The 26,081-nt window shown below is 45.5% G+C and overlaps 2 protein-coding genes and 1 non-coding gene across 3 annotated transcripts in view; 2 read left to right on the plus strand and 1 right to left on the minus strand.

Annotated features, from left to right (window-relative positions):
* RNF13 (ring finger protein 13) overlaps positions 1–18,968 on the minus strand; it is a 98,987-nt gene extending 80,019 nt beyond the window's left edge. The window contains exon 1 of the mRNA XM_049785347.1: positions 18,930–18,968. The gene's annotated coding sequence lies outside the window, so the exon portion shown is untranslated. The remainder of the gene's footprint in view (positions 1–18,929) is intronic.
* Positions 4,278–25,537, plus strand: ANKUB1 (ankyrin repeat and ubiquitin domain containing 1). The gene is made up of 6 exons (XM_049785519.1): positions 4,278–4,367; positions 9,167–9,310; positions 13,518–13,734; positions 16,919–17,033; positions 18,873–19,757; positions 25,339–25,537. The coding sequence occupies exons 1-6, from the start codon at positions 4,278–4,280 to the stop codon at positions 25,466–25,468; spliced, it is 1,581 nt and encodes a 526-aa protein (XP_049641476.1). The 3' UTR covers positions 25,469–25,537.
* On the plus strand, positions 16,561–16,667 carry LOC126026750 (U6 spliceosomal RNA). The gene has a single exon (XR_007501970.1). It is a non-coding gene; the product is annotated as a U6 spliceosomal RNA (small nuclear RNA).
* Positions 25,538–26,081: the final 544 nt, after the last annotated feature.

Genomic DNA, 26,081 nt, shown 5'->3' on the forward strand with positions numbered 1-26,081 from the left:
CAAAACAAAACAAACAAACAAAAATAACAGTCAGGAAATTGTAATTGCAATGAAATGGCGAAGACTCTAGGAATCAGGGCTTAGTGGGAGAGCACCTGCCTTGCCTTGCAGGCATGAGGCCAAGAGTTTGATTTATGGCACTATCCCACATGAAGAGTAAGATTCCTAAGTGCTGTACCTGCCACCAGGTGTGGCCCCAAAACAAATAAAGAAAAATGGAAGGTAAATACTAGAGATATAATTGTCACACTGAGATGCCTCATATTTGAACGATTCTCCCCTCCATGTTCTCTTGAAAGGGGAACAAGATTAGAACCATGTTTTCAGATGGTGGACAGTGCCTGAAAAGACAAGTACACAGCCTGGGCAGGACATTGATATAAATGTTTCAGGCTGGAGAGATATACAGCAGGTAAGGTCTTTGCCTTGCATACAGCTGACCGAGGTTTGATCCCCAGTACTGCATATGAGCTCTGAGCATCTCCAAAAGTTAGGCCCCAAGCACAGCCAGGTATGGTCCAGACTCCTCCCCTCCCCCAAATATATTTTCCCTATATTTTATTTTATTGGTTATTGAGCCACAACCAGCGATGTTCAGGGGGCTACTCCTAACTCTACACTTAGAAATCACAGGCCCAGAGAGATAGCACAGCGGCGTTTGCCATGCAAGCAGCCAATAAAGGACCAAAGGTGGTTGGTTCGAATCCCGTTGTCCCACATGGTCCCCCGTGCCTGCCAGGAGCTATTTCTGAGCAGACAGCCAGGAGTAACCTCTGAGCGCCACCGGGTGTGGCCCAAAAAAAAAAAAAAATCACTCCTGGTGGTGCTCAAGGGACCACCTGAGCATTCCCTATTGTGATAATTATCCAGCCCCCTTTTCTCCTTTATTTGAGACAAAATCAGAGTTGTTGATGGTTTTGGCCAGGGCAGGGGTGAAGCACAAAGAACTGATTCAGAGTCTACCCCATGACAGGCAGACAAGTGTTCTAGCACTAACCACATCCCAGACCCCAACCCAACACAGAGAGACTGAGCATCTGGCTGGCAGTAGGAAAGAGTCACTCCCGGGATGTTTGGTTTTACTAAATGGGGCAGCACTTTAAGCTATATTGGTTGAAAACATTCCAGCTAACAGACTGGTATGTAAACTATACTATAATTAACAGGCTGCTCGTTGTTTTTTTTGCTAAGTTGACAATAAACTGTTTTGGAACTGCTATTTGCTCCAATTCTGCTTGCTTTCCTAATTGTAGATTTCTCTTCTGTTCCAACACTGCTTGTTATTTCCTCCATTCAGCATGAGTTTATTCTGCCTAGAAATGGCACAATTGCAGTTCTTTTTAAATGGCTGTGTATCTGGTGATAAGCTCTATGGTGTGTGGAAATCTTTCTGGATGCTCACCCTGATTATACCTTATTAATTATAGGTATAACCATGCCCTGATTCAATCTTCTTTTTTGTTCGTTTGTTTTTGGGTCACACCTGCTGGTACTCAGGGGTTACTCCTGGCTCTGTGCTCAGAAATCGCTCCTGGTAGGCTTGGGGGACCATATGGGATGCCGGGAATCCAGTCTATCTCGAGTCAGCCACATGCAAGGCAAACGCCCTACCACTGTGCTATCTATCCGGCTCCTGATTAAATCTTCTTAATACCTTATTAATAAGATTCTATCTTTTCAGTTTGGGCAATATACTTGAGTGTGGGTTACTGGGGGCTTGGACCACACCCAGCAGTGCTTAGGAATGAGCCTTCATGATATTGAAACTGGTGATGCCAAGAATGTAGTCAGGGCAGGCTGAAGCCACAGCATGCAAGGCAAATACTTTAATCCCATCTCTCTCTCTTTCTCTCTCTCCATCTCTCTCTTTCTCTCTATCTCTCTCTTTCTCTCTCTCTATCTCTCTCTTTCTCACTCTGTCCTTCCTCTTTTTAAAATATATTTTAAAGAAAGATTAGTATTTTTATTTATGTTGGGATGTATTTGAACCACATCCAGTGTTACTCTTGGTTACTCTTGGTTCTGTGCTTTGGAATCACTCCTGAGTAGGTTCTGGGGACTGTATAGGTATCATTGTTTGTTTGTTTGTTTGTTTTCTTTTTCTTTTTTACCACACCAGGCAGTGCTCAGGGGTTTCTCCTGAATCTGCATTCAGAAATAACCTGGAAGCCTTGGGGACCATATAGAATGCTGGAGATCAAACCCAGGTTCATTCCGGGTTGGCTTCAAGCAAGGGAAACACCCTATCACTGTGCTATCACTCCACCCCTTCATACTGGGGCTTTCAAAGGTGAGGGTTACTAAGTTCTAGTAAAATGCCTTTCGGACACATTGAAATGATTTTGCCTAATATATTTATTGAGTAGGCTGGGGTTTATTTTTGTTGTTGTTTTACTTTTATTCTTTTTATCCACCCTTGGCTGTGCTTAAAGACTCCTCCCAACTCTGTATTCATGCCTCTCTCCTAGAGGGGCTCAGAGAATCACGAGTTACCAGGAATGAAATCTGACCTCCAGTCAGCAAAGCATGTGCTCAGTCTGTTAAACAAACCATCTCTCAGCTGCCTCTGGGGTATTTTTGTTAATCACTTTTTATTTGGTGGGGGTTGGGCCCCATTTGATAGTGTGCAGAGGACCATATGCGATACTGAGATTCAAACCATTGCCTGGGTTTCCACAGCCACACACAAGATAAGTGCTTTATCCCCTGTCCTTATCTCTCAGACCCCAGTGTGGTATTTTTGCTACTGTTTTTGTTTTGCTTCTTTATTTATTTTTTTAACAGAAAGGCAGATTTTTTTTCAGAATCAATACAATCTCCATTTATTTAATAGATTGACACATCTGAAATGTGACATTTGTCATTATTGGGCATTCAGAGCAATGGTTTAGGATCATATAAGGGTTTTGTACTGGAACATATCTTTAAATATATATATATATAAATATATATATATAAACTTTAGATTTTCTATACTCTGGACAATGTCACTTCATGGACAATGACATTTCATACATAATAGCTTCATTCCTGGATTCACTTTGTAGTGGCTTTCTTTGTCATTCCCTAGGCTTTATAATAAACTCCTATGTGAGTAGATAAAATAACAAATTTGCTTCCAGTTATGGTTTCCCTTATTTTCTGGGTATAAAACTCATTAAAAGTTCTATATATACATTTTATTTTTTCAATAAATTTAATTATGATGGAAAAATTATGATACTTAAGGGCCAGAAATATAGCTCAGTGGTCAGAAGCACAAAGATAAAAACTCAAATTCTAAAGATGACACTAAATATCCATCCCCCAAACATACATCTAAATGTAGCCTTGATACCTAAAAATTCTTGGTATTTACTTGGTGGTGGCTTCAGTATTGTAGAATCTAAGAAGTACTGCCCTTTGTTTTGTTTCTGAGCTACTCTCCATGATGCTTAGGGGCCATCCCATCCCAGATGTGCTCAGGGACCATGTGGTATCAGAGACCGAACCTAGGCCTACTACAACCAAAGCACAGTGCTCTGGCCCATTGAGCCACTGCTCCAGGCCCCTGAATAGGATTTGATTCTTCAAGGAAAGGAGATGACCATGGCAATCTCTTGTAAATAATAGAGAAGAGACAAGGAAGGTGCACTGACTGAGTGTGTGCTCTTTAGGGAGGATCAGATTCTCTGGAGATGAGAGAAAAAAGCCAGAGGCATTGGCCACACATTCTTTTGGTCTGAGTGATTATTGTTCCCCAAGCCTGGGCAGGATTAGAAAGATTGCCAGGGAAACAAGTACACAGAGTTGTTATGGAAACAAGGATGCTTGGGCCAGGAACTATTTACAGGGAATTTTCAACCAAGCCCTCAGGACTTCACTCCTGACCTCCATCCTCCTCCCCTGTCTCCCTTTCTTTGCTGCTGCTGGGTGCAGCAGGTTCAATTCCAGACCCAGGGACCGGGTTCTCCCACCCTGAGGAGCTGAGGAGTGACATTACTAGATGTCATGTGTGCAGCTTGCTCACATGCGCCCCACTATTGTCAAGCCTGCTATTTCCGTCACCTGGAGGACCCTGGCTATTGCCTACAGAAACATTTCCTCCATGTGGCTGTCCATGACATGGCCCAGCCCCACAACCCTGCCCAACTTCTGTCTCCCTCAATATGCCTTTGAGGCAGACGCTAACAGCAACCTTTGACCATTTTCTTCATTTTTGTCATCATTGGTTATTGCAAATTTTCCAGATCTTTGCCAACAGTTGTTTAACTTTTGTGCTTTTTTCCCTAGAAAAAATGAGGATTTATATAGCCTTTGAGGGATCTTTTGAAGCCTTTGATGTTTCCACAGATGAAACTGTAGCAGCCGTGAAGCTGATGATAAAGGTATGTATGTCTTTGTCTTTGAGTTAACAGGATGTATATTAATTTCAACTATGCAGTGAAGTTGACATGTATTTGGTTTTTGTTTGTTTTGGGGGGGCACACTCAGTGATGCTTAAGGGTTACTCCTGGCTCTGCACTCAGGAATCACTCCTGGTCATGTGCAGGGGACAGTATGGGATGCTGGTGATCAAACCAAGGTTGGCTGCGTGCAAAGCAAGCACCTTATCTACATACTATTCTCTGACCCCAAAGTTTATATGTATTTGATGTTGGGGGGCACAGATGGTGGTTCTCAAGGCTTACTTCTGGTTCAGTACTCAGAAATCACTCTTGGTGCTGCTCAGGGTAACCATGTATAGTGCCAGGGATCAAATCTGTGTGGTTTGCATACAAGGTAAATAAAAGCACTTTCTATGCTCTCTCTTGCCCAGCATTGTAATTTAAACCAAACAAGGGTTATAGGAACTATTTAGGATATTTTCAACAAGCAGACAACTACAACTATTTGAAAATATAATTATTTGCTTCTGCAATAGTTTGATCAAGATGATAGAACAGTAAGATGGGAAAAAAAACAAATCAATAAATTGTCTTTTTCTTTTTTTGTACTAAGTTGCCTTTACTAAGAAATGGAGTCAGGGATCAGAGTTATAGTACAGAGTATGGGGCATTTGTCTTGCTTGCGGCCTAATCAGATTCAATCCCTAGCATTCCATATGGTCCCCGAAGCCTGCCAGGAGTGGATTCTGAGCACAGAACCAGGAGTAACAGCTGAGTACTGCAGGATGTGGCCCACAAACAAAAAAAAAAAAAAGGGAAAATAAATAGAAATAGTGCACACTTAGCTACAAGCTATGTACTCAGGAATCTCTTCAGCCATTGCGTGGGGGAGCCATATGGTGCCAGGAATCAAATCTAGATTTCCTATATACAAGGTTGTGCTCTGTCCATTAAACTAGCTCTCCAGCCCTGATCTATCTTTACTATATTTGTAGGTAATGAGACTGGAGATGTGGCTCAGTGGTAGAATTTATGCCTGAGATGTGTAAACCCAGGATTTGATTCCTGGTATCACCTTCATTGTCATCATCAAGTTTGTCCACTGTGTATTAAAGATAATAGTCCTGCATTTCTTCATAAAGGAATATATAGAGTATTTATCACTTAAGTGAGACAGGCCAGCTGCCAGTTGCCTTGTTCAGTAACCAGATACATGAAGAATCAAGAAGAACCAAAGGATTGGGAGGAGACCAGAAGATTGGAGTGTTTGGGGAGGTCCAATCATAGTATGCATATAGGAGAAACTGAAGTTCAGATAGGTTGGCATATAATAAAAGTCAAAATAAGACATCACCTTGGTCTGGGACCTTTTTATTGTGATGTTTTTGGTTTGGGACCGTATTTGGCTGTGCTTAGAGCTCTGCTTTCAGACGTCCCTTCTGATGGTGCTCAGAAGGTAGTAGATAGTCCTGGAATGGAACCGGGATGACTGTATACAAGACAAGTGACTTATCTCATTGGTTATCACTCCAACCATGGATCCAATACCTCTTAAAGTTTCCTTAAGAAAATTTACTCCAGGTGTTTGCCTTGCATGCAGAAGGACGGTGGTTTGAATCCCAGCATCCTACATGATTCCTCGAGCCTGCCAGGAGTAACCCCTGAGCGCTGCCGGGTGTGACCCAAAAACAAAACAAAACAAAAAAACCAAAACCAACAAACAAAAAGAATATTTACTCCAGGCGCCAGAGTGATAGCACAGTGGTAGGGCATTTGCCTTGCACACAACTGACCCAGGAGGGACCTCATTTCCATCCCAGGTGACCCATATGGTCCCCCAAACCAGGAGTGATTTCTGAGCACAGAACCAGAAGTAGCCCTTGAGCATCACCGGGTGTGGCCCAAAAATAAAAACAAAAAGGAGTTTTTTTTTTTTTTTTTTTTTAGTTTTTGAGTCACACCCGGAAGTGCTCAGGGGTAACTTCTGGCTCCTGGCAAGCTCAGGGGATCATGTAGGATGCCAGAATTCGAACCACCCTCCTTCTGCATGCAAGGCAAATGCCCTACCTCCATGCTATCTCTCCAGAGATATTTACTCCAGAGAGATAGCACAGCAGTAGGGTGTTTGCCTTTCACTCAGCTGATCCAGGACAGGCTGTGGTTCAAATCACGGCATCCCATATGGTCCTTTGAGTCTGCCAGGAGCGATTTCTGAGAGCAGAATCAGGAGTAACCCCTGCGTGCCACAGGGTGTGGCCCAAAAACAAAAAATAGGAAGGAAGGAAAGAAGGAAGGAAGGAAGGAAGGAAGGAAGGAAGGAAGGAAGGAAGGAAGGAAGGAAGGAAGGGAGAAAGAAAGAGAGAGAGAAAGAAAGAGAGAAAAAAGAAAGAAAGAGAGAGAAAAGGGCCTGGAGAAATAGGACAGCGGTGTTTGCCTTGCAAGCAGCTGGTCCAGGAGCTAAGGTGGATGGTTCGAATCCCGGTGTCCCATATGGTCCCCCGTGCCTGCCAGGGGCTATTTCTGAGCAGACAGCCAGGAGTCATCCCTGAGCACCACTGGGTGTGGCCCAAAACAAACAAACAAACAAAAAAAAAACCAAAAAGAGAGAAAAGAGAGAAAGAGAAAGAAAGAAGAAGGAAGGAAGGAAGGAAGGAAGGAAGGAAGGAAGGAAGGAAGGAAGGAAGGAAGGAAGGAAGGAAGGAAGGAAGGAAGAAGGGAGAGAATGAAAAAAGGAAGGAAGGCAGGGCGGCAAAGAGAAGAAAGAAAGAAAGAAGAAAGAAAGAGAGAGAAAGAGAGAAAGAAAGAAAGAAAGAAAGAAAGAAAGAATGAAGGAAGAAAGAAAGAAAGAAAGAAGGAAGGAAGAAAGAAAGAAAGAAAGAAAGAAAGAAAGAGAGAATGAAAGAAAGAAAGAAAGAAAGAAGGAAGGAAGAAAGAAAGAAAGAAAGAAGAAAGAAAGAAAGAAAGAAAGAAAGAAAGAAAGAAAGAAAGAAAGAAAGAAAGAAAGAAAGAAAGAAAGAAAGAAAGAAAGAAAGAAAGAAAGAAAGAAAAAGAATGGATACTCTTTTTGGGTTGGGTTGGGGAAAAACTTACATGAGGCCGGAGTGGTAGCACAGTGGTAGGACATTTGTCTTGCACGTGCTAACCTAGGACAGACTGCAGTTTGATCTCCTGGCAACCTGTATGGTCCCCCAATCCAGGTAGGATTTCTGAGTGCATAGCCAGGAGTAACCCCTCCATAAAAAACAAACCTTACATTCATTTCCTGGCACCATATTTTCCTCATACATCACTAGTAGGGGCCTCAGTACACAGGAAACACTAGAAGAAGCTTCTGAGCACTGCAGGGTGTGATGCAAAAACAAACACTCTAGAATGGTAAAATTATGGTACTTGTCGGGCCCGGAGAGATAGCACAGCGGCGTTTGCCTTGCAAGCAGCCGATCCAGGACCAAAGGTGTTGGTTTGAATCCCGGTGTCCCATATGGTCCCCCGTGCCTGCCAGGAGCTATTTCTGAGCAGACAGCCAGGAGTAACCCCTGAGCACCGCCGGGTGTGGCCCAAAAACCAAAAAAAAAAAAAATAAAATTATGGTACTTGTCTTGCATGCAGCCAACCCCTGGGCACAGAACTGGTGTAGTCCCCAAATGTGACCCTGAATCTCTCCCCTCCAGCAAAATAGCAACTAAGCCGTCAGGTTTCACTGAAACCATTAGCTTTTACTGCTCACTTAAGTCCCATCCAAAGACATGATTTCATGTTTTCTGGTGGGGTTGGGATACACCCAGCAGTGTCCAAAGCACCGTGCAGTGCCAAGAATTGAACCCAGGGGCTCCAGATTACAAAGTTTTTAGTCTAGTCCATTGAGCCACCTCCCCACATCTCCCCAGGCATCATTCCATCTGTTTTAGTTTATTTGGAATATATGCATCATACATGTATGCATATTCACAGGAATATACATGTATCACAGTAAAGGAAAATCTTAAATGCATTTTAAGTTTATGAAAATAAAATGAAATGTTCTCCCATCTTTATTCCATACATCAATTTTTGTTTTTGTTTTTGGGTCACACCTGGCAGTGCTCAGGGGTTACTCCTGGCTCTCTGCTCAGAAATCACTTTTGGCAGGCTTGGGGGACCATATGGGATGCTGGGATTCGAACCACCATCTTTCAGCATGCAATACAAATGCCCTACCTCCACGCTATCTCTCCAGCCCCTCCATACATCAATTTTAAGGGAAGTCTATAGACCCCAAATTTAAAACAGCTACTATTTCTTCTGTCTGTCTCAGATAACTTGATAATACATTCTTTTTTGGGGGGGGCCACACCCGATGACGCTCAGGGGTTACTCCTGGCTATGCACTCAGAAGTCACTCCTGGCTTGGGGGACCATATGGGATGCCGGGGGATCCAACAGCGGTCCGTCCTAGGCTAGCGCTGGCAAGGCAGACACCTTACCTCTAGCTCCACCACCCCGGCCCCTGATAATACTTTCTTGTTTTGTTTTGGGGCCTTACCTGGCAGCGCTCAGGGATTACTCCTGGTTATGCGATCAGAAATCGCCCCTGGCTGGCACAGGGGATAATATGGGATGCCGAATTCCAACCACCGTTGGTCCTGGGTCGGTCGCTAGCAAGGCAAATGCCCTACCACTGTGCTATCTCTCCAGCCCATAATTTGATAATGCTTAATGAAAACATGTCAAAGGAAATTGCATTGCTGGACAAGTCCCAGAGAGATGCAGTGCTTTCTTCATAGGTTATGTATAGGATAATACAGTTATGCATTTTGCAGAATCGTTTCCACCTCCCTCTCTCTGAAGAGAAACAAGGCAGACAGTACCTGGAGCTCACATATGCAGGAGCATCTCTGAGAGACAGTTGGAGTCTTGCTGATGTAGGAATCTCTTTCTGTTCAACTATCAAGTGTTTTGTCAAGGTATGAGGATCAGAGTTATCTTTGTCTGAGAAGTCAACCTTATTTCAAATAACATTGCAAATAAGTTAGCCACAGGAAGTGGTTTGCATTGACCTGAAAGAGAGTTTAATAGACTGAGCACAAATGAATAAGAACATCCAAAAGAAAAACCTCATGATCTTGGAGCTGGAGAGATAGTACAGTGAATAGAGCACCTGCCTTGCACTCTATTGACCCAGTTTCAATCACTGACATCCCATATGGTCTTCCCTGTACCTCCAGGAATGATTCCTGAGTACAAAGCCAGAAATAATCCCTGAGGATTCTGGGTGTGGCCCCAAACAAAAGAAAGCAAAACTTCAAGTTCCATCCAACGTGTCACAAAAAGCACAATTCATCTTTTTAAATAGCCAACTAATATTTTATTGAGTACATAGACAAAAGCTGCTTCATCCAACCAACCATCTCTGGGTATTTGGGATGATTTCCTATTTTGACTATTGTGAATAATGCTGATGTGAACATAGGATGAGAATATTATTTAAAATTAGTGAGATACAGGGCCGGAGAGATAGCATAGCATGGAGGTAAGGCATTTGCCTTGCATCCAGAAGGTCATTGGTTCAAATCCCAGCATCTCATATGGTCCCCCGAGCCTGCCAGGAGCAAGTTCTGAGCGTAGAGCCAGGAATAACCCCTGAACGCTGCTGGTGTGACCCAAAAACATTAATGAGAGACTTGTTTGTTTTGGGGGGCTTGGAGCCACACCATTGGTGCTCAGATTTCCTTCCTCTGTGCTCATATTTACTCCTGTTGGTACTCAGGGTATGCAGTACAGATAAATCAGTGTTGGACACATGTAAGCAAGGGCCTTACTCTAGATACTGTTTTTCCAAACTTCAAATTATTGTTTTTGTAGCTTTGGGGTAAATACTACCTAGGAGTGATATTACTGAGTACTATGGTATTCTCATATGTAAGATTTTATTTTGTTTTGTTTTGTTTTTGGGCCACACCCAGTGACGCTCAGGGGTTACTCCTGGCTATGAGCTCAGAAGTCGCTCCTGGCTTGGGGACCATATGGGACGCCGGGGGATCGAACCGCGGTCCGTCCTAAGCTAGCGCAGGCAAGGCAGGCACCTTACCTCTAGCGCCACCGCCTGGCCCCGTTTTTTTGTTTGTTTGTTTGTTTTGTTTTGTAAGATTTTAAGGACTTTACATGATGGGATTTAATTTGAAACTTGAAAATTCAGTGAAAATCTTTTTGATATTAATAGAATGAGTCAGAGATAACCTATTATCCCTAGTTTGGGGAAGAAAAACACTTTTAGGAGAGAAAGGATTTCCTGCAAACTCCCTAAATATTGACTTCTTTACTGTAGCAAATCCTGTAGCAGTCCAAAATATAAATACAAATGTACAATAACAAAAGTACTTGATGAAAATAATACATCTGATAGCTTAAAGAACATGACTATACTGGGTCTGTGTGGTCTGATCTAACTTATGCAACTGAGAGCTGATTTTAAATCGAACTGTGGTTTTATTGCACAGTTATAAACCCAAGTATCAACTTTCCGGTTTTGCTATTTTTATTTCTTAGTTCTGCCTTCTGAAAATCAACTAAGCTAAAGTCTTCATTTCTTTGTCTTCCTCCTCCTCTTGCTCCTCCTCCGCCTCCTCCTCCTCTTTCTCATTTGTTTTTGGGCCACTTCCAGTGGCACTCAGGGGTTAACTCCTGGCTTTGCGCTCAGAAATCACTCCTGGAAGGCTCCTGGTACCATCTGGAATGCCAGGGATCAAACCCAGGTCTATCCTGAATCAGCCACATGCAAGGCAATCGCCCTACTACTGTGTTATCGCTCCAGCCCCTCTATTTCTTCTGAAACAAATGAGATATAGTGTAGATGAACCCAAGACTTTGGCCAAGTTCAAAAACTTGGAAATAAGCAATTTTCTTTGAAAAAAAAAAGTCTCATGAAATCATCTGAGGTATTTCCTTTCTTCTTTATTTCTTGGAGGACCATATGGGATGCCGGGATTCGAACCATGTCCTGCATGCAAGGCAAACGCCTTACCTCCAGGCTATCTCTCTGGCCCCCTTCCTTTCCTCTCTTAATAGTTGGGCCAAAAGCCTACTATTTTTGAGCAAGAGAGATAGAACAGCAGTTAGAGAGCTTGCCTTGCTGCACATGACCAACCCAGGCTCAACCTTTGGCATCATGTCCTCTGAACACAGAGCCAAGAATAAATCCTGAGAAATCTTGTGTGTGACTTAAAAACAAACACAAACAAAAGTTTGCTAGTTTTGTGCCCAACTTCAAAAGATAAAAGGCAGAACTTGAGGAAAAACTTCAACAGTCTTTAAAATGTGCTGTCTTGTTTCTGCCTCTGCTTGTCTATAATTCTCCCTGTTTCATTATTAAAGTATATGTCAGCCTTTATAGCAAGCTTGCATTGAGTGATGGTGTGTGTGTGTATGTGTGTGTGTGTGTGTGTGTGTGTGTGTGTCACACTTGGCAAGACACATGGATTTACTCCTGGTTCTGTGGGGCTGATAAGTTTGGGAATTCCACACGCACCCCTCTAATAACTCCAAGAGGCAGAGACCATGCAAAAGCAAGGGGTTTTATTATACAAGCATGCAGGAGCTCTTCCAGAGGATGAGAGCTTCGAACCAGATTAACAAGCCTTTATATAGCTTTCAGACAGTGGAAAATTACAGTAGGGTGGTCCGTTTCAGGAAGGGTGGTCCATTTGACATCTGCTCAGTTACATTTTTGCAAGATTTAGATAACCACAAATCACAAGGTTTGCAATAGTTAAAATGTACCTTTTGGTCAAGGGCAAATTCTTGGGATTTAGGGAAGAGTGGGGTCCAGGGCATTAAGGGTGAGTCCTTGGGAAGCTGCAGAGAAAAAAAATTTTTTTTTTTGGTTTTTGGGCCACACCCGGTGACGCTCAGGGGTTACTCCTGGCTATGCACTCAGAAGTTGCTCCTGGCTTGGGGGACCATATGGGACGCCGGGGGATCGAAACGCGGTCCGTTCAAGGCTAGCGCAGGCAAGGCAGGCACCTTATCTCTAGCGCCACCGCCCGTCCCAGAAAAATTATTTTATTTCTTTTACCTCTAGGGCACCATGCAGTGCCTGGGAATTGAAACTGAGCTTCCCATGTGCAGAGCATGCAAAATCTCCCCTGTCCCTGCATTATATGGGATTCTCTTCATGTAATAGACCTATGGGCTTCTTTCACCCCCATTTTCCTTTCCATTGTTTCTGTTGTTGAGATCATGCTATTAGCTGTGGTGCTTGCTGGACTCACATAGTGCTCACCACATAGTGCTCCCATGATGGTACTTGGGGGTACAGTACTCAAGGGCACAGTGCTCACAGCTTTTGTGACGTTCTCAGGAGTTCATGTCCTTTTATAGTGGGGCTTTCACAGACCTGACTGTGTTCTGGGGATCAAACACTACAACATAGCACCTGACATTCCAGATAGCAAAGCTTCCAGAACTTTAGCTTGTGCATGTCAATGACCCTGGGGATCAAACTCATGCTCTCACCTTTACAAGGCAGGTACATTCATTACTGAGTCAATTCCCAGGACCTCGTGTCCTTTTAATGGAGAAGCAACACATGCAGAGACCCAGAGCTGTGGCTCAGTAGTTGAGTGCTTGCTCTGTATTCAAAAGGGACCAGAGGTGGCACCAGGAATCATCCCAGATTGACCGTGTGCAAGGCCAGCACCTTCTCTGTGGCCTCTTTCTTTGGTCCCATGCTTTGGCTTCCTTTAACAGCACATAACACAGCAATTAATATTGTGTTTTCATCCCAAACTCCACTCTACAGTGCTTATTTCCAGGCCAGAGAGAAACAACTCAATGGGCTGGAGCACACGGTCCCCCAAACTCATGGAAGCAACCCTGAACCTCAGAGCAGTCCCTGAGCACTATTGGGCATTGCCTCAACTTCTCACAAATGACAAGTCTGCAGCATTTCTAGATCCAAACCCAGCCTAACACTGGCAAAGGAGCATATGGGTGGGAGATGAGGGTGCCCTGTACCAAAATGCTCTCCTGGAGTCTGTCTGTCCTTCATAACACTCATAGTGGGTGCAGGACAAGATATAGCCCCAAGTCAGGGGCCATTTCTCCCACCTCTGCCCCTCAGTTCATTCCTGCAGCTGGGCCAGGCACCTGACTTCCCCTTCCTGTGCCCCCCAGGAAGAAGATCAGGCTGTGCTCTTCATTTTCAACATGGTGACCAGACAGAGGATGGTGATTGTGGAGGGCAAGGCCCTATTCAATGACAAAGTGTCACAGCTGAGGACACTGGTGGCTCTGAGATGTGGCTTCCCTGTGGGTGTCTTCTGTCTCAGGACCTCTGATGGCCTGGAGCTATACGACTGCAACTTCTTGAGGGACTATGGCCTGGACCCCGGTACTGCCCCTCCCTTAGTCCCACTAGGCCCTTCCTCTCTCATTGGTTCTTGAGCCACACCTAGCAGTGTGGAGGTACTGCTCCCGGTTTTGCCCATTGTCATGTCTCTTGGGCCCTGGAGTTGTTTGTAAACTTAACCTCTATGGGTTAAGTGAAATGTGATCTGATATGTCAATATCTCTATGATCTGAGTCTGACCCATCAGAAAGGCCTTTAGAGAAGAATCACCTTTGGCAGGCTTAAAGGACAATATGGGGTGCTGGGGATCAAACCCCATTCAATCACGTTCAAGGCAAGTGTCTTACCTGCTGCATTATAGCTGCAACCTTTAATCTCTTTTCTATGTATGTGAATTTCTTTTAAAAAAAAAACTTTATTTAGCCGAAGAGATACCATGGAGTAAGGCATTTGCCTTTCATGCAGAAGGTCAGTGGTTCGAATTTCTGCACCCCATATGGTCCCCTGAGGAATTTCTGAGCATAGAGCTAGGAGTATCCAGTGAGTACTGCCGGGTGTGACCCAAAAACCAAAAACCAAAACAACAAAACAACAACAAAAACAGATGCATATCTTGGGGCCTGAGAGATACCACAGTGCGTTTGCCTTGCAAGCCGCTGATCCAGGACCCAAGTGGTTAGTTCGAATCCCGGCATCCCATATGGTCCCCCGTGCCTGCCAGGAACTATTTCTGAGCAGCCAAGAGTAACCCCTGAGCACTTCCGGGTGTGACCCAAAAACTAAAACAACAACAACAACAACAAAAAACTTTATTTATTGATAGATTGATAGGTTGGTTGGTTTTGGGGCCACACCCAGTGGCACTCAGGGGTCACTCCTGGTTTCTGCACTCAAAAATTGCCCCTGGCAGGCTGGGGGACCATATGGGATGCCAGGAATAGAACCAGGTCCCTCTGGGTTGGCTGCATGGAAGGCAAAAGCCCTACTACTGTGCTATCTCTCTGGCCCCACATGTGACTTTTTGTTTGTTTGTTTTTGGGTCACATCCAGCAGTGCTCACGGGTTACTCCTGGCTTTATGTTCAGAAATTGCCCCCGGCAGGCATGGGGGTCGATATGGGATGCCGGGATTCGAACCACCATCCTTCTGAATGCAAGGCAAACACCTTACCTCCATGCTACCTCTCTGGCCCTGAGCATGTGACTTTTTTGTTTTGTTTTGTTTTTTTAGCCACACCCGTTTGATGCTCAGGGGTTACTCCTGGCTAAACGCTCAGAAATCGCCCCTGGCTTGGGGGGACCATATGGGATGCCCGGGGATTGAACCTCGGTTCTTCCTTGGCTAGTGCTGGCAAGGCAGACACCTTACCTCCAGCGCCACCTCGCCGGCCCCGCATGTGACTTTCTTAAGGAAAAAAACAGTGATGGAGAACCTCGGTAGATTACTTTGTGCCTAGGAACACAACTTAGGCCAGGGGTCTTTAAATTTTTTTAAAGGGAGAGCCAGTTCACTGTCCCTCACACCATTGGAGGGTCAGACTATAGTTTAAAAAAATAAAACTATGAACAAATTCCTGTGCACACTAGAAATTTCTTGTTTTGAAGTAAAATAAATGAAAACAAATAAATATCTAAAATGAACAAATAAAATTAAATCAACAAGCCTTTCAAAGTCAAAGGGAAAAAAAATCAACAAACCTACCAGTATTTCTATGGGAACTATGGGTCTAATTTTGGCGGGCTGTAGTTTGAGGACTCCTGCCTGAGACTGAGAGGAGGAGTCGAAAGACAGAGAGAAGAAAGAGTTAGAGAGTGGGGCATATATTCACACATGTGCACCGAGAACTTCCTTTTTAGAAAGATTAAAATGAGTAATAAAGATGCTCATCTTTAGAATTGCAAATAGAGGTCCCGGAGAGATAGCACAGCGGTGTTTGCCTTGCAAGCAGCCTATCCAGGACCTAGGGTGGTTGGTTCGAATCCTGGTGTCCCATATGGTCCCTCGTGCCTGCCAGGAGCTATTTCTGAGCAGACAGCTAGGAGTAACCTCTGAGCACCGCTGAGTGTGGCCCCCACCCAAAAAAAAAGTTCAGCAAGGATTCCCATAGGGTCACTGAAGGGTCTGTATAGCAGACCCCATGTTCTTTTGTATTCTCTCTTGGACCATTTGCCTGCATGTTGCACTTAGATCTTAGTTTCCTGTGACCCTGAGATCTGGAACAGAATTTAGACTCTTGGGAAATTGTTTACTTTCCCATACTCATAAAGAGCCCAGGAATTTGCAGGAATGTTTCAAATGCAGGACGGGACAGTTAACATGGAGTTGCTGAAGCACCTCCTTCACCTACCTACAATGCATGAGCTCCAGCTCCCTGGACTCTTTCCAATCCTGCGGTACAGCATGCAAGTGACTGAGGTGCTCAGCAGGGGGCGCTGCATTACTCACGCTCCTGTGTCTCATGAGGCGACCCCTGCCCAAGGTGCTTGCTCTGGGGTTGTTAGCCTTTCGTGTTTGCAACATGACTGAATCCTTTTACAGCCCTGAGCTTAACAAGCCACAGGAGGGAACAGGATTTTGTTGGGGCGCAATTGGAGAGCGGCTAAAAGCTGCCAAGCATGACCTTAATGCTTCTGCCTTCCTTATTCCCTAGGTAAGCTTTAAGACAGCTGCCAAATAATCATCATAAACTTCCACTATGTCCCTGTGCAGAATGGGAGGCAGAGATGCCCAGAGATTCAATGGCTTTTCCAAGTCAAGGCAGGAAGAAGCTAAACAAAGTAGTTCTGTCTACTTTGCTCAAGGTTGCTTTTCCTTTGCAGCTAGCTCAGACCTGTTTGGACAACACTCTCCTTAAAAGTCCCATAAATTGTGCTCGCTTTGGCAGCACATATACTAAAAGTGGAAAGATACAGAGAAGATTAACATGGCCCCTGCACAAGGATGACATGCAAATTTGTGCAGCGTTCCATATTTAAAAAAGAAAAGTCCCATAAATTGGGGTCAGAGAGATAGCATGGAGGTAGGATGTTTGCTCTGCATGCAGAAGGACGGTGGTTTGAATCCCGGCATCCCATATGATCCCCTGAGCCTGCCAGGAGCGATTTCTAAGTGTAGATCCAGGAGTAACCCCTGAGCCTGCCAGGTGTGACCCCAAAACAAAAACAAACAAACAAACAAAGTCCCATAAATTGACAAGTGTAGCCAAAAACTGCCTCTCAATCCACAGGCACAACCCTTCGCCTGGATGTCTGGGATGGATGGAAGGAATTTCTGTTGGGCTGTCTACTTGGCAAGAAACTGCAAGTTCAGCACTTCTTATCAGATGAGAGACCTGTGCTCAAGTATGGAGATAAGTTAATGCCAAATGCATTGATGTCTTGTGTGTTAAACTCCCCCAACTCCCAACTCCATAGGCCAGTAACTCCTCTGTGGTTGGAGGCTATCCCATGTCATTCCTCTTTACATGCTAAGGCAGGTATTGCTGCAATATTTGCAGCAGTGAAGGCAGGGAGGCTGCTAGTCTGCTTAGTTTGGAAAACAGATTGCAAGTAGTATGGACGTTCTTCAAGGAATTCTAGTCTTTTAAGGAGTGGAACAACAGTACAGTGGAACCTTACATGTAGCTGACCCAGGTTCGATTACTGGCACCCTATATGACCCCCTAAGCAGTGGATTGTGCTGATACTTTCTAGGTGCATGCAAAGCCTGATCTTTTTCCTGAGGATGTGATACTTAAAAAAAAAAACTTGATTAATTGATTGATTGATTGGCCTCTGGACCACACCCAGTGGCTCTCAGGGGTCACTTCCAGCTCTGAACTCAGAAATCTCCCCTGGCAGAAGCTGGAGGACCATATGGGATGCCAGGAATCGAACTGAGTCTTTCCCGGGTTAGCCACATGCAAGACAAACTCCCTCCTGCTCTGCTATCTCTCTGGCCCCTGAGCATATGATTTTCCTCAAGAGGAAATATGCCAGGGAAACTAGCTTGAACATAAGTGATTAATACGAGACACATGTATCACCTCTAGAAATTACTTCATGTTTAGGAACATAGCTTAAACAAAGATTAAGAAGAGACACTGTTGGGCCCAGAGAGCACAGCAGTGTTTGCCTTGTGAGCAGCCGATCCAAGACCAAAGGTGGTTGGTTCGAATCCCGGTGTCCCATATGGTCCCCCATGCCTGCCAGGAGCTATTTCTGAGCAGACAGCCAGGAGTAACCCTGAGCACAGCCGGGTGTAGCCCAAAAACCAATAAAAAGAAGAGACACTGTTGGGTCTAGAGCAATAGTACAGTAGGCATGTGGTCGAGCCTGGTTTGATCCTCGCCATCCCATATGGTCCACCAAGCACCACAGTAATGTCAGTCCCGAGTGTAGAGCCAGGAGCATCTTCGGGTATGATCCAAAAATATAGAAAAAGAGACGCTGTTTTGTTTGGTGGCTACACTCAGTATGGCTCAGAGACTATTCTTCACTAGGTGCTCTGGGGACCAAGCAGTGGCAGGGATCAAACCATGCCCCCACCCCCGATATAAAACATGCCTTAATATCCTAAGGACAGCACAGGGGTTAACATACTTATTTCATAGGCAGCCACAATGTGTCTGATCCCAGGCATCCCATATGGTCCCTTGAGCTCCACCAGTATGCACAGAGCCTGAAGCAAGCTCTGAGAACTTATATATGTCCCCCAAACAAAACGTGTGGTCAGTTTTGTTTGTTTGTTTGTTTTTGGGTCACATCCGGCAGTGCTCAGGGGTTACTCCTGGCTCCATACTCAGAAATCGCTCCTGGCAGGCTCTTTCGGGGAACCATATGGGATGCTGGGATTTGAACCAATGACCTTCTGCATGAAAGGCAAACACCTCACCTCCATGCTATCTCTTCGGCCCGTGTGTTCAGTTCTTGGGGTTATCATCTAGGAATGGAAGAGACCCAAGTTGGGGTTGGGTGTGACTTGGGATTACATCCGTGTGCTGGATTCAGGGCTCACTCCTGGAGGTGTTTTGTATGCTATAGAGTTACCATGGATGAATTGCAGAAAACACCCGAATCCCCCTTTCTCCATGGGCCCCAGGAAATGGCACTTTACTCCGGAGCTGGGAGCCTCTGATGGGATTACCTGGTCCCTCGGCCTACTCAGCTAGGGACAGCCTCTGAATGCTTTCACCCCCACAGGTACCAGCGGAGGGTGGCCCTGTACATCGCCGCCTTCCACGGCCATGTGGAGCTCACCGAATGGGCCCTGGCGCAGGGGGCACGGCCGCACGAGGCGGTGGGCGCTCACCCCTATCGAGTGTGGTGCCAGGAAGCCTTGCACCCCGATGTCTCCAAGTGCCCGGTGCATGCTGCGGCCGAGGCTGGCCAGTTGCTGATCCTGCGGGCTTTCGTGCGCCGCAGCGTGCTGGCCCTGCAATGCAAGACGGCGGCTGGCCACACCCCATTGGCCCTGGCCTGCTCCCACGGCCACGGGGATTGCGCGCGGTACTTGCTGCGCAAAATGCAGTCCACGGTGTCTCTGCCCAAGGTGGCCCTGCCCATGAGCATCTACATCAAGATCAAGCAATGGCTCAGTCGCGCTCAGAGTCGCAGCCGGAGCAAGAGGCATCGTCCCTTGGGGGCCACGGTGGGGGCCACGGTGCTGGTGGACGGGTTCACTTCGCCCCAGATGACTTCGAGGAGCTGGAAGCAAGCTGCCTGCAAAGCCTCCTCGCAGGGTCCCGGGGGCCGCCTCCCGCCTCTTCGGGTGCAGCCCGCAGCCGGCGCAAAGCTGCGCCCAAGAGGGGGGACCCATCTGCTCCCGCCTCTGGTGGCCCCCGGCAGCTCTGCAGCGCCCCAACAGCCCCTCCAGCCACGACGTCCGGCCGTGGCCTCTCCGACACTTGAAAAGCGCCTGGGAAATGTGCGTCTGCCCCCAGTGCCGCTCCCCAACTTGTCCAGGCCGAGCGGCCCGCACCCCTGTTTCTGCCGTGCGTCCCCGGCCAGCTCGGCCCGCGCCTGCTTCTGCGCGCACAGAGGAAGGACCGTGCGGGAGAACGCGCTGCACTGTCTGGCCCTGGCCAGGTACTGCTCCCCAGTAGGGTCCCCGCAGGCCTCCTCGCGGGGTGGGGGGGCGGCCTAAGAACAGCTGGGCTTGGTCAGTCTGAATGGAGAAGCTCTGTGGTTGTTCTGGTTTGGGGTTTTGGGGTCCCACCCACTGGTACACTCCTGGCTCTGCACTCTGGAATAAAAGCTGGTGAAGATCATTAGGGGTTTCAGGGTCAGAAAAGAGATTGGGGGTCGTTCAGGTGCAAGACAAGAGCCTTGTCTGCTGAGTATCTCCCGATCCAGATATGTTTTTTGTTTTTTGGTTTTTTTGTTTGTTTGTTTGTTTTGGTTTTTGGGCCACACCCGGCGGTGCTCAGGGGTTACTCCTGGCTGTCTGCTCAGAAATAGCTCATGGCAGGCACGGGGGACGATATGGGACACCGGGATTCGAACCAACCACCTTTGGTCCTGGATCGGCTGCTTGCAAGGCAAACACCTCTGTGCTATCTCTCCGGGCCCCCCCCTTTTTTTTTAAGTTAAAAGTTTTAATTTTTTGAATCACCATAAGGTACGACATTACAAAGTTGTTTATGACTGAGTTTCAGTTGTCCAGCGTCCAAACACCCATCCATTTACTAATGTTCACTTCCTTCCAGCCCATCCTTTTCTTTCTTTCTTTCTTTCTTTCTTTCTTTTTCTTTCTTTCTTATTTTCTTTTCTTTTTCTTTCTTTCTTTCTTTTCTTTTCTTTTTCTTCTTTCTCTTCTTTCTCTTTCTTCTTTCTTTCTTTCTCTTTCTTTCTTTCTTTCTTTCTTTCTTTCTTTCTTTCTTTTTTCTTTCCTTTCTCTTTCTTTCTTCTTTCTTTCTTTCTTTCTTTTCTTTCTCTTTTTCTTTCTTTCTTTCTTTTTCTTTTTTCTTTCTTTTTCTTTCTTTCTCACTTTCTTCTTTCTTTCTTCCTTTCTTCTTCTTCTTTCTTTCTTTTCTTCTCTTTCTTTTTTCTTTTTTCTTTCTTTCTCTTCTTCCTTTCTTTCTTTCTTTCTTTCTTTTCTTTTCTTTTTCTTTCTTTCTTTCTTTCTTTCTTTTCTTTCTTTTCTTTTCTTTCTTTTCCTTTCTTTCCTTTCTTTTCTCTTTCTTTCTTTCTTCTTTCTTTCTTTCTTTCTTTCTTTTTTCTTTCTTCTTCTTCTTTCTTTCTTTTCTTTCTTCTTTCTTTCTTTCTTTCTTTCTTTCTTCTTCTCTTTCTTTCTTTCTTTCTTTCTTTCTTTCTTTCCTTTTTCTCTTCCTTTCCTTCCTTCCTTCCTTCTTTCCTTCCTTCCTCCTTCCTTCCTTCCTTCCTTCCTCCTTCCTTCCTTCCTCCTCTTCTTTCTTTTCTTTCTTTCTTTCTTTCTTTCTTTCTCTTTCTTTCTTTCTTTCTTTCTTTCTTTCTTTCTTTCTTTCTTTCTTTCTCTTCTTTCTTTCTTTTCTTTTCTTTCTTTTCTTTCTTTCTCTCCCTCTCCTTCCTTCCTTCCTTCCTTCCGTCCGTCCTTCCTTCCTTCCTTCCTTCCTTCCTTCCGTCCTTCCTTCCTTCCTTCCTTCCTTCCTTCCTCCCTTCCTTCCTTCCGTCCTTTCTCTCTCTCTTTTTTTTTTTTTTTGCTTTTGGGTCACACCCGGCAGTGCTCAGGGGTTACTCCTGCCTCTATGCTCAGAAGTCACCCCTGGCAGGCTCAGGGGACCAAATGGAATGCCAAAATTTGAACCACCATCCTTCTGCATGCAAGGCAAATGCTCTACCTCCATGCTATCTCTCCGGCCCCCTCTTTTTCTTTTTCTTTTAGGCATTATGGTTTGCTATGCTACTGTTGGAAGGGCATCATGCATATCACTTTACCTCCTTTCAACACCCTAAAGAGCTCGGGCTTACTCCAGATCTGTCTGTTCTCATGGATAACTCCTGGCAGGGCTCAGGAGACCATATGTGTTGCAGAGGATAGAATTGGGGTAGAACAGGTGTGCAAAACAAACACCTTCCTTGCTGCACTATCTCTCTGACCTTCTCCACTTTTAAAAATCATTACTTTTTAAGTGTTGGGCCACTCCCAGCAGTGATCGTGGGTTTGCTCAGAGCTCAATACCAGAAGGACATGGGGAACCATATGTGGTGATGGGGATTGAACCAGGGTCTCCACAAACAAGCCAAGTGTCCTCTCCACTGCATTATTCCTCTGGTCCCTTCTTTTTTTTTTTTTTTTTTGACCTCATTAAAGACTTTGGGTTATAATTAAAAGTGCAGAGGTGGGTGAAAGGTAATGGGAGGCTTCAAGAATTTCATGAAAGGAGTGGAGAAATAGTTCAAAGGATTTTTTGAGTACACAATTTTCTAGTCAGAGACCTTCATTTCATAAGCACCACAAATAGCTTCTGAGCACAGAGTTGGTCTGGGCAGTGATGAAAACAAAGGACCATTTCATGAAGAACTGATCCACATAGACAGTTTGGAAAGGGGCAGAATTGAAATTAATCTTTAAAGTAAGCTTTTAGGGGGATGGAACATACATGAGTGGTGGTCTGGGCCACTTTGGGCTCCTGATTGGGGGGTGGCACTTCCAGTAGTAATGTTTGGAGGACCATGCCCAGGCATCTGCATGCAAAGCATGTGCTTAGACCTTTGAACTCCTTCTGATTCCTAAAACAAAATACATGATGTAGGGCCCGGAGAGATAGCACAGCGGCGTTTGCCTTGCAAGCAGCCAATCCAGGACCAAAGGTGGTTGGTTCGAATCCCGGTGTCCCATATGGGCCCCCGTGCCTGCCAGGAGCTATTTCTGAGCAGACAGCCAGGAGTAACCCCTGAGCACCACCAGGTGTGGCCCAAAAACCAAAAAAAAAGAAAAGAAAAGAAAATACATGATGTCCTTTGCAGTGAGAAACAGGTGTAACAGAAATGGACTTTTTAAGTACATTCATCTCAGAAGGCAATTTTTTTTTTGGTTTTTCGGGCCACACCCGTTTGATGCTCAGGGGTTACTGCTGGCTAAGCGCTCAGAAATTGCCCCTGGCTTGTGTGGACCATATGGGACGCTGGGGGATCGAACTGCGGTCCTTCCTTGGCTAGCGCTTGCAAGGCAGACACCTTACCTCTAGAGCCACCTCGCCAGCCCCTCAGAAGGCAAATTTATATCTGTAAGAGCATATGCCTTGCAGGTGTAAGCTGCTCTGGGTTCAATTCCTCACACCTCCTGGTCCTCTGAACACCCTGGAAGAGATGGGCAAAGAGCTGGGAGTACCCCTTGAGCACAGCCTGTGTGTTCCCCGCTCCCAATCTTACATATATCCAGAGTTTACTGAAATCTAGGTGCTGATTAGTTTTTAGATCCCTTCCAAAACTTGTGAGATATTGTGGGGTGTTGATAATACAGGAGAGACGTAGATTGATGAGCAAACACATATTCTTTGGCTTAATAAGTAGCAAACAAGCGCCAGTGTATTTACTGGTTTGGGTCATCTCTCCCTGATTTCCGCGAGGTTGTCGCCACCTAGCGGTGAGAGTAATTCGGCACGAAAAAGTTGATAGTAGAAACTGCCTCATGGTATCAACTTTTGTCATTGATAATTCTCTGTGATGAACAAAAGAGATCATCTCAGGGTGCAGTGTCAGTCTTGTATGTGGAGACTCTGATTCAATCCCCAGAAACACATATGGTCCCCCCAAGTCCTTCTGGGAATCAGCCCTCTGCAAACCCAGGATCACTGCTGGGTATGGCCCAACACTTAAAAAGTAACAAAGCAAGTAGAAAGTTTGTCTTGCACAGGACTGACCCGGGTTTGATCCCCCCGTGCTCCATGTGGTTCCCCCCTCCCGCCCCACCAGGAGTGATCCTTGAGCGCAGTCAGAAGTAAACCCTGATATGCCTGTGAAGAATGAGTTTCTGGGCCTGGAGATATAGCACAGCGGTGTTTGCCTTGCAAGCAGCTGATCCAGGACCTAAGGTGGTTGGTTCGAATCTCGAATTCCGGTGTCCCATATGGTCCCCCGTGCCTGCCAGGAGCTATTTCTGAGCAGACAGCCAGGAGTAACCCCTGTGCACCACCGGGTGTGGCCCCCCCCCAAAAAAAACAAAAACAAAACAAAAAAAAAAAAGAATGAGTTTCTTTTTCAAACATCTTTAGGCACTGAGGGGACAAGTCCAATGGGTGCTAGGTGTGAAGGAAATGCAGGTCTCTATGCTAAAGGTGTGGGTGGTTGGGCTGAGAAGGCTGGTCTATGAGAGTAGGGAGAACCAAGCAGATATGGGCTGAAGAAATAATACAGGGGTGAAGGTTTTGGCAAGATGTGAGTAATTTTGGAGTCCTTGTTACCAGGGTCTGGTGGGTGGGAGGAGCTAGATAGTTGTCCTGTTTCTGATTTTCACATGGTTTGGTTTAATGGTGCCAGAGATGGAGCCCAGGATCCCTCGCATGTGGAACAGATGCTCTGAGTATTTTTCCAATCCAGCTCGCTTGCTTTAAAGGTCAGGGTGTAGGCGTCATGGCAAAGGAGTGGAAGCAATTAGTAAATGAGCCTCCCACATAGGTGGTGCAGGAAAAGTGGACAAAGGAGTATGTTTCTGAGGATCCCAACACTCAGTGGGTTCATGAAGAAAGGCCAGCTCAGGCTGGGTTGCATGTTCACATTGAGTGAGAGCCTTGTTAGCGGTTAGGGAAAACCATCAGAAATCTTGGCTTCATTGCATGTCAATCAAAGGCTTTACACCAACTGAAGTCTTAACAATAAAAAAAGCCTGTTTGTGTTTGAGGAGAAAGAGGACCAGGGTAATGCTTTGCGTGAGGGGGGGAGCCAGAGTGTGATTCCTAGCACTGCATAGTCACCAGAGCACTTTGAAAAAGAGACTCCTCTGGGACTGGAGATATACTACAGAGCTAGTAAAAATGCTTGCCTTGTTCATAACCAACCCTGATTCCATTCCTGGCACTGTATACAGTGCCCTAATCCCTGCCAGGAGTGATCCTTAGCTGAAAAGCCAGGAGTAAGTCCTGACTGCAGTTTATGACCTCAAAACAAACCAAAACAAGCCCCCCAAGCAACCAGCCAAGAGAAACCCCCAAATACTGCTGGTTGTGCCCCCAGGGGAAAAACAAAGCTGGAGAGAAAGACTAGGCTAGAGAATCTAAGATATAAAAGATGCTGATGAGAAACAGAGGGAAAATGATTCAACTACAGCAGTTTCTATGAGACCAACAGATCGTATTTCTAGTTGAAGATTCTAATGCACAGTGCCGCCTCAAGAAAATACCTCCACTGCCTGATAAGAAATTGGTTTTACTTAAATTTATTATTTGGAGAATGACTTTATTATTTATTACTTGCACACCCAGTGGGGCACAGGAACTATTCCTGGCTCTGGGCTCAGGTGGTCAGGGACCTAAAGTCCTGGGAATTGAATCAGGCTTGACTAGTGGGGCTGCACACAAGACAAATGAACTATTTTTTAGAGATATTGCTCCCCTTTAATTCACACCCTATCTTATGTAACAAGGTCATAGAACTACTATGATGAAACCCACTTAAAGGTTTTCATCTTGTCAGTGCTAAAAAAGGGGCCATACATAACTGCCTCATGTCTCTTTGTCTTCCTTTCTTGCAGCACATTTAAAGAGAAGGGCTGGTTTCAGCAACTGGAGATTGCAAGAGTCCTTGCCAGAAAGAGCATTTCTAATGTCAAAGCCCATGGAAGTCTTTCCTCTCAGGAGAATCCTCTGGGAATCATACTGTGAAATTCATGGCAATCGCTGTTTGGGAGAAGAACTAGTGGAACAGAACATCAGTCCTCAAGTTGACTTTTCTCAGAAAGCTGAGATAAGAGCAGAGTGCATGATGCTCAACAGACTTTGACTTTTATGCTCCAATTGCCCAATGAAAACTCGAGATGTGTATGTGGAAAGAATCTAAGAAAGAATGGATAAGAAACTGAGAACATGGGGCCGGGCGGTGGTGCAAGAGGTAAGGTGCCTGCCTTGCCTGCGCTAGCCTTGGACGGACCACAGTTCGATCCCCCGGCGTCCCATATGGTCCCCCAAGCCAGGAGCAACTTCTGAGTGCATAGCCAGGAGTAACCCCTGAGCATTACTGGGTGTGGCCCAAAAACCAAAAAAAAAAAAAAAAAAAAAAAGAAACTGAGAACAGGGGCCTGAGAGTTAGTATGGAGGTAGGGCATTTGTCTTGCATGCAGAAGGATGGTGGTTCGAATCCCGGCATCCCATATGGTCCCCCGAGCCTGCCAGGAGTATTTCTGAGCAGAGAGCCAGGAGTAACCCCTGAGTGCAGCCAGGTGTGACCCCACGCCCCCATAAAAAAAGAAACTGAGAACAATGGATATTCTGCAATAGC

The sequence above is a fragment of the Suncus etruscus genome, chromosome 13 (genome assembly GCF_024139225.1).
Source record: "Suncus etruscus isolate mSunEtr1 chromosome 13, mSunEtr1.pri.cur, whole genome shotgun sequence".
Lineage (NCBI taxonomy): Eukaryota > Metazoa > Chordata > Mammalia > Eulipotyphla > Soricidae > Suncus > Suncus etruscus.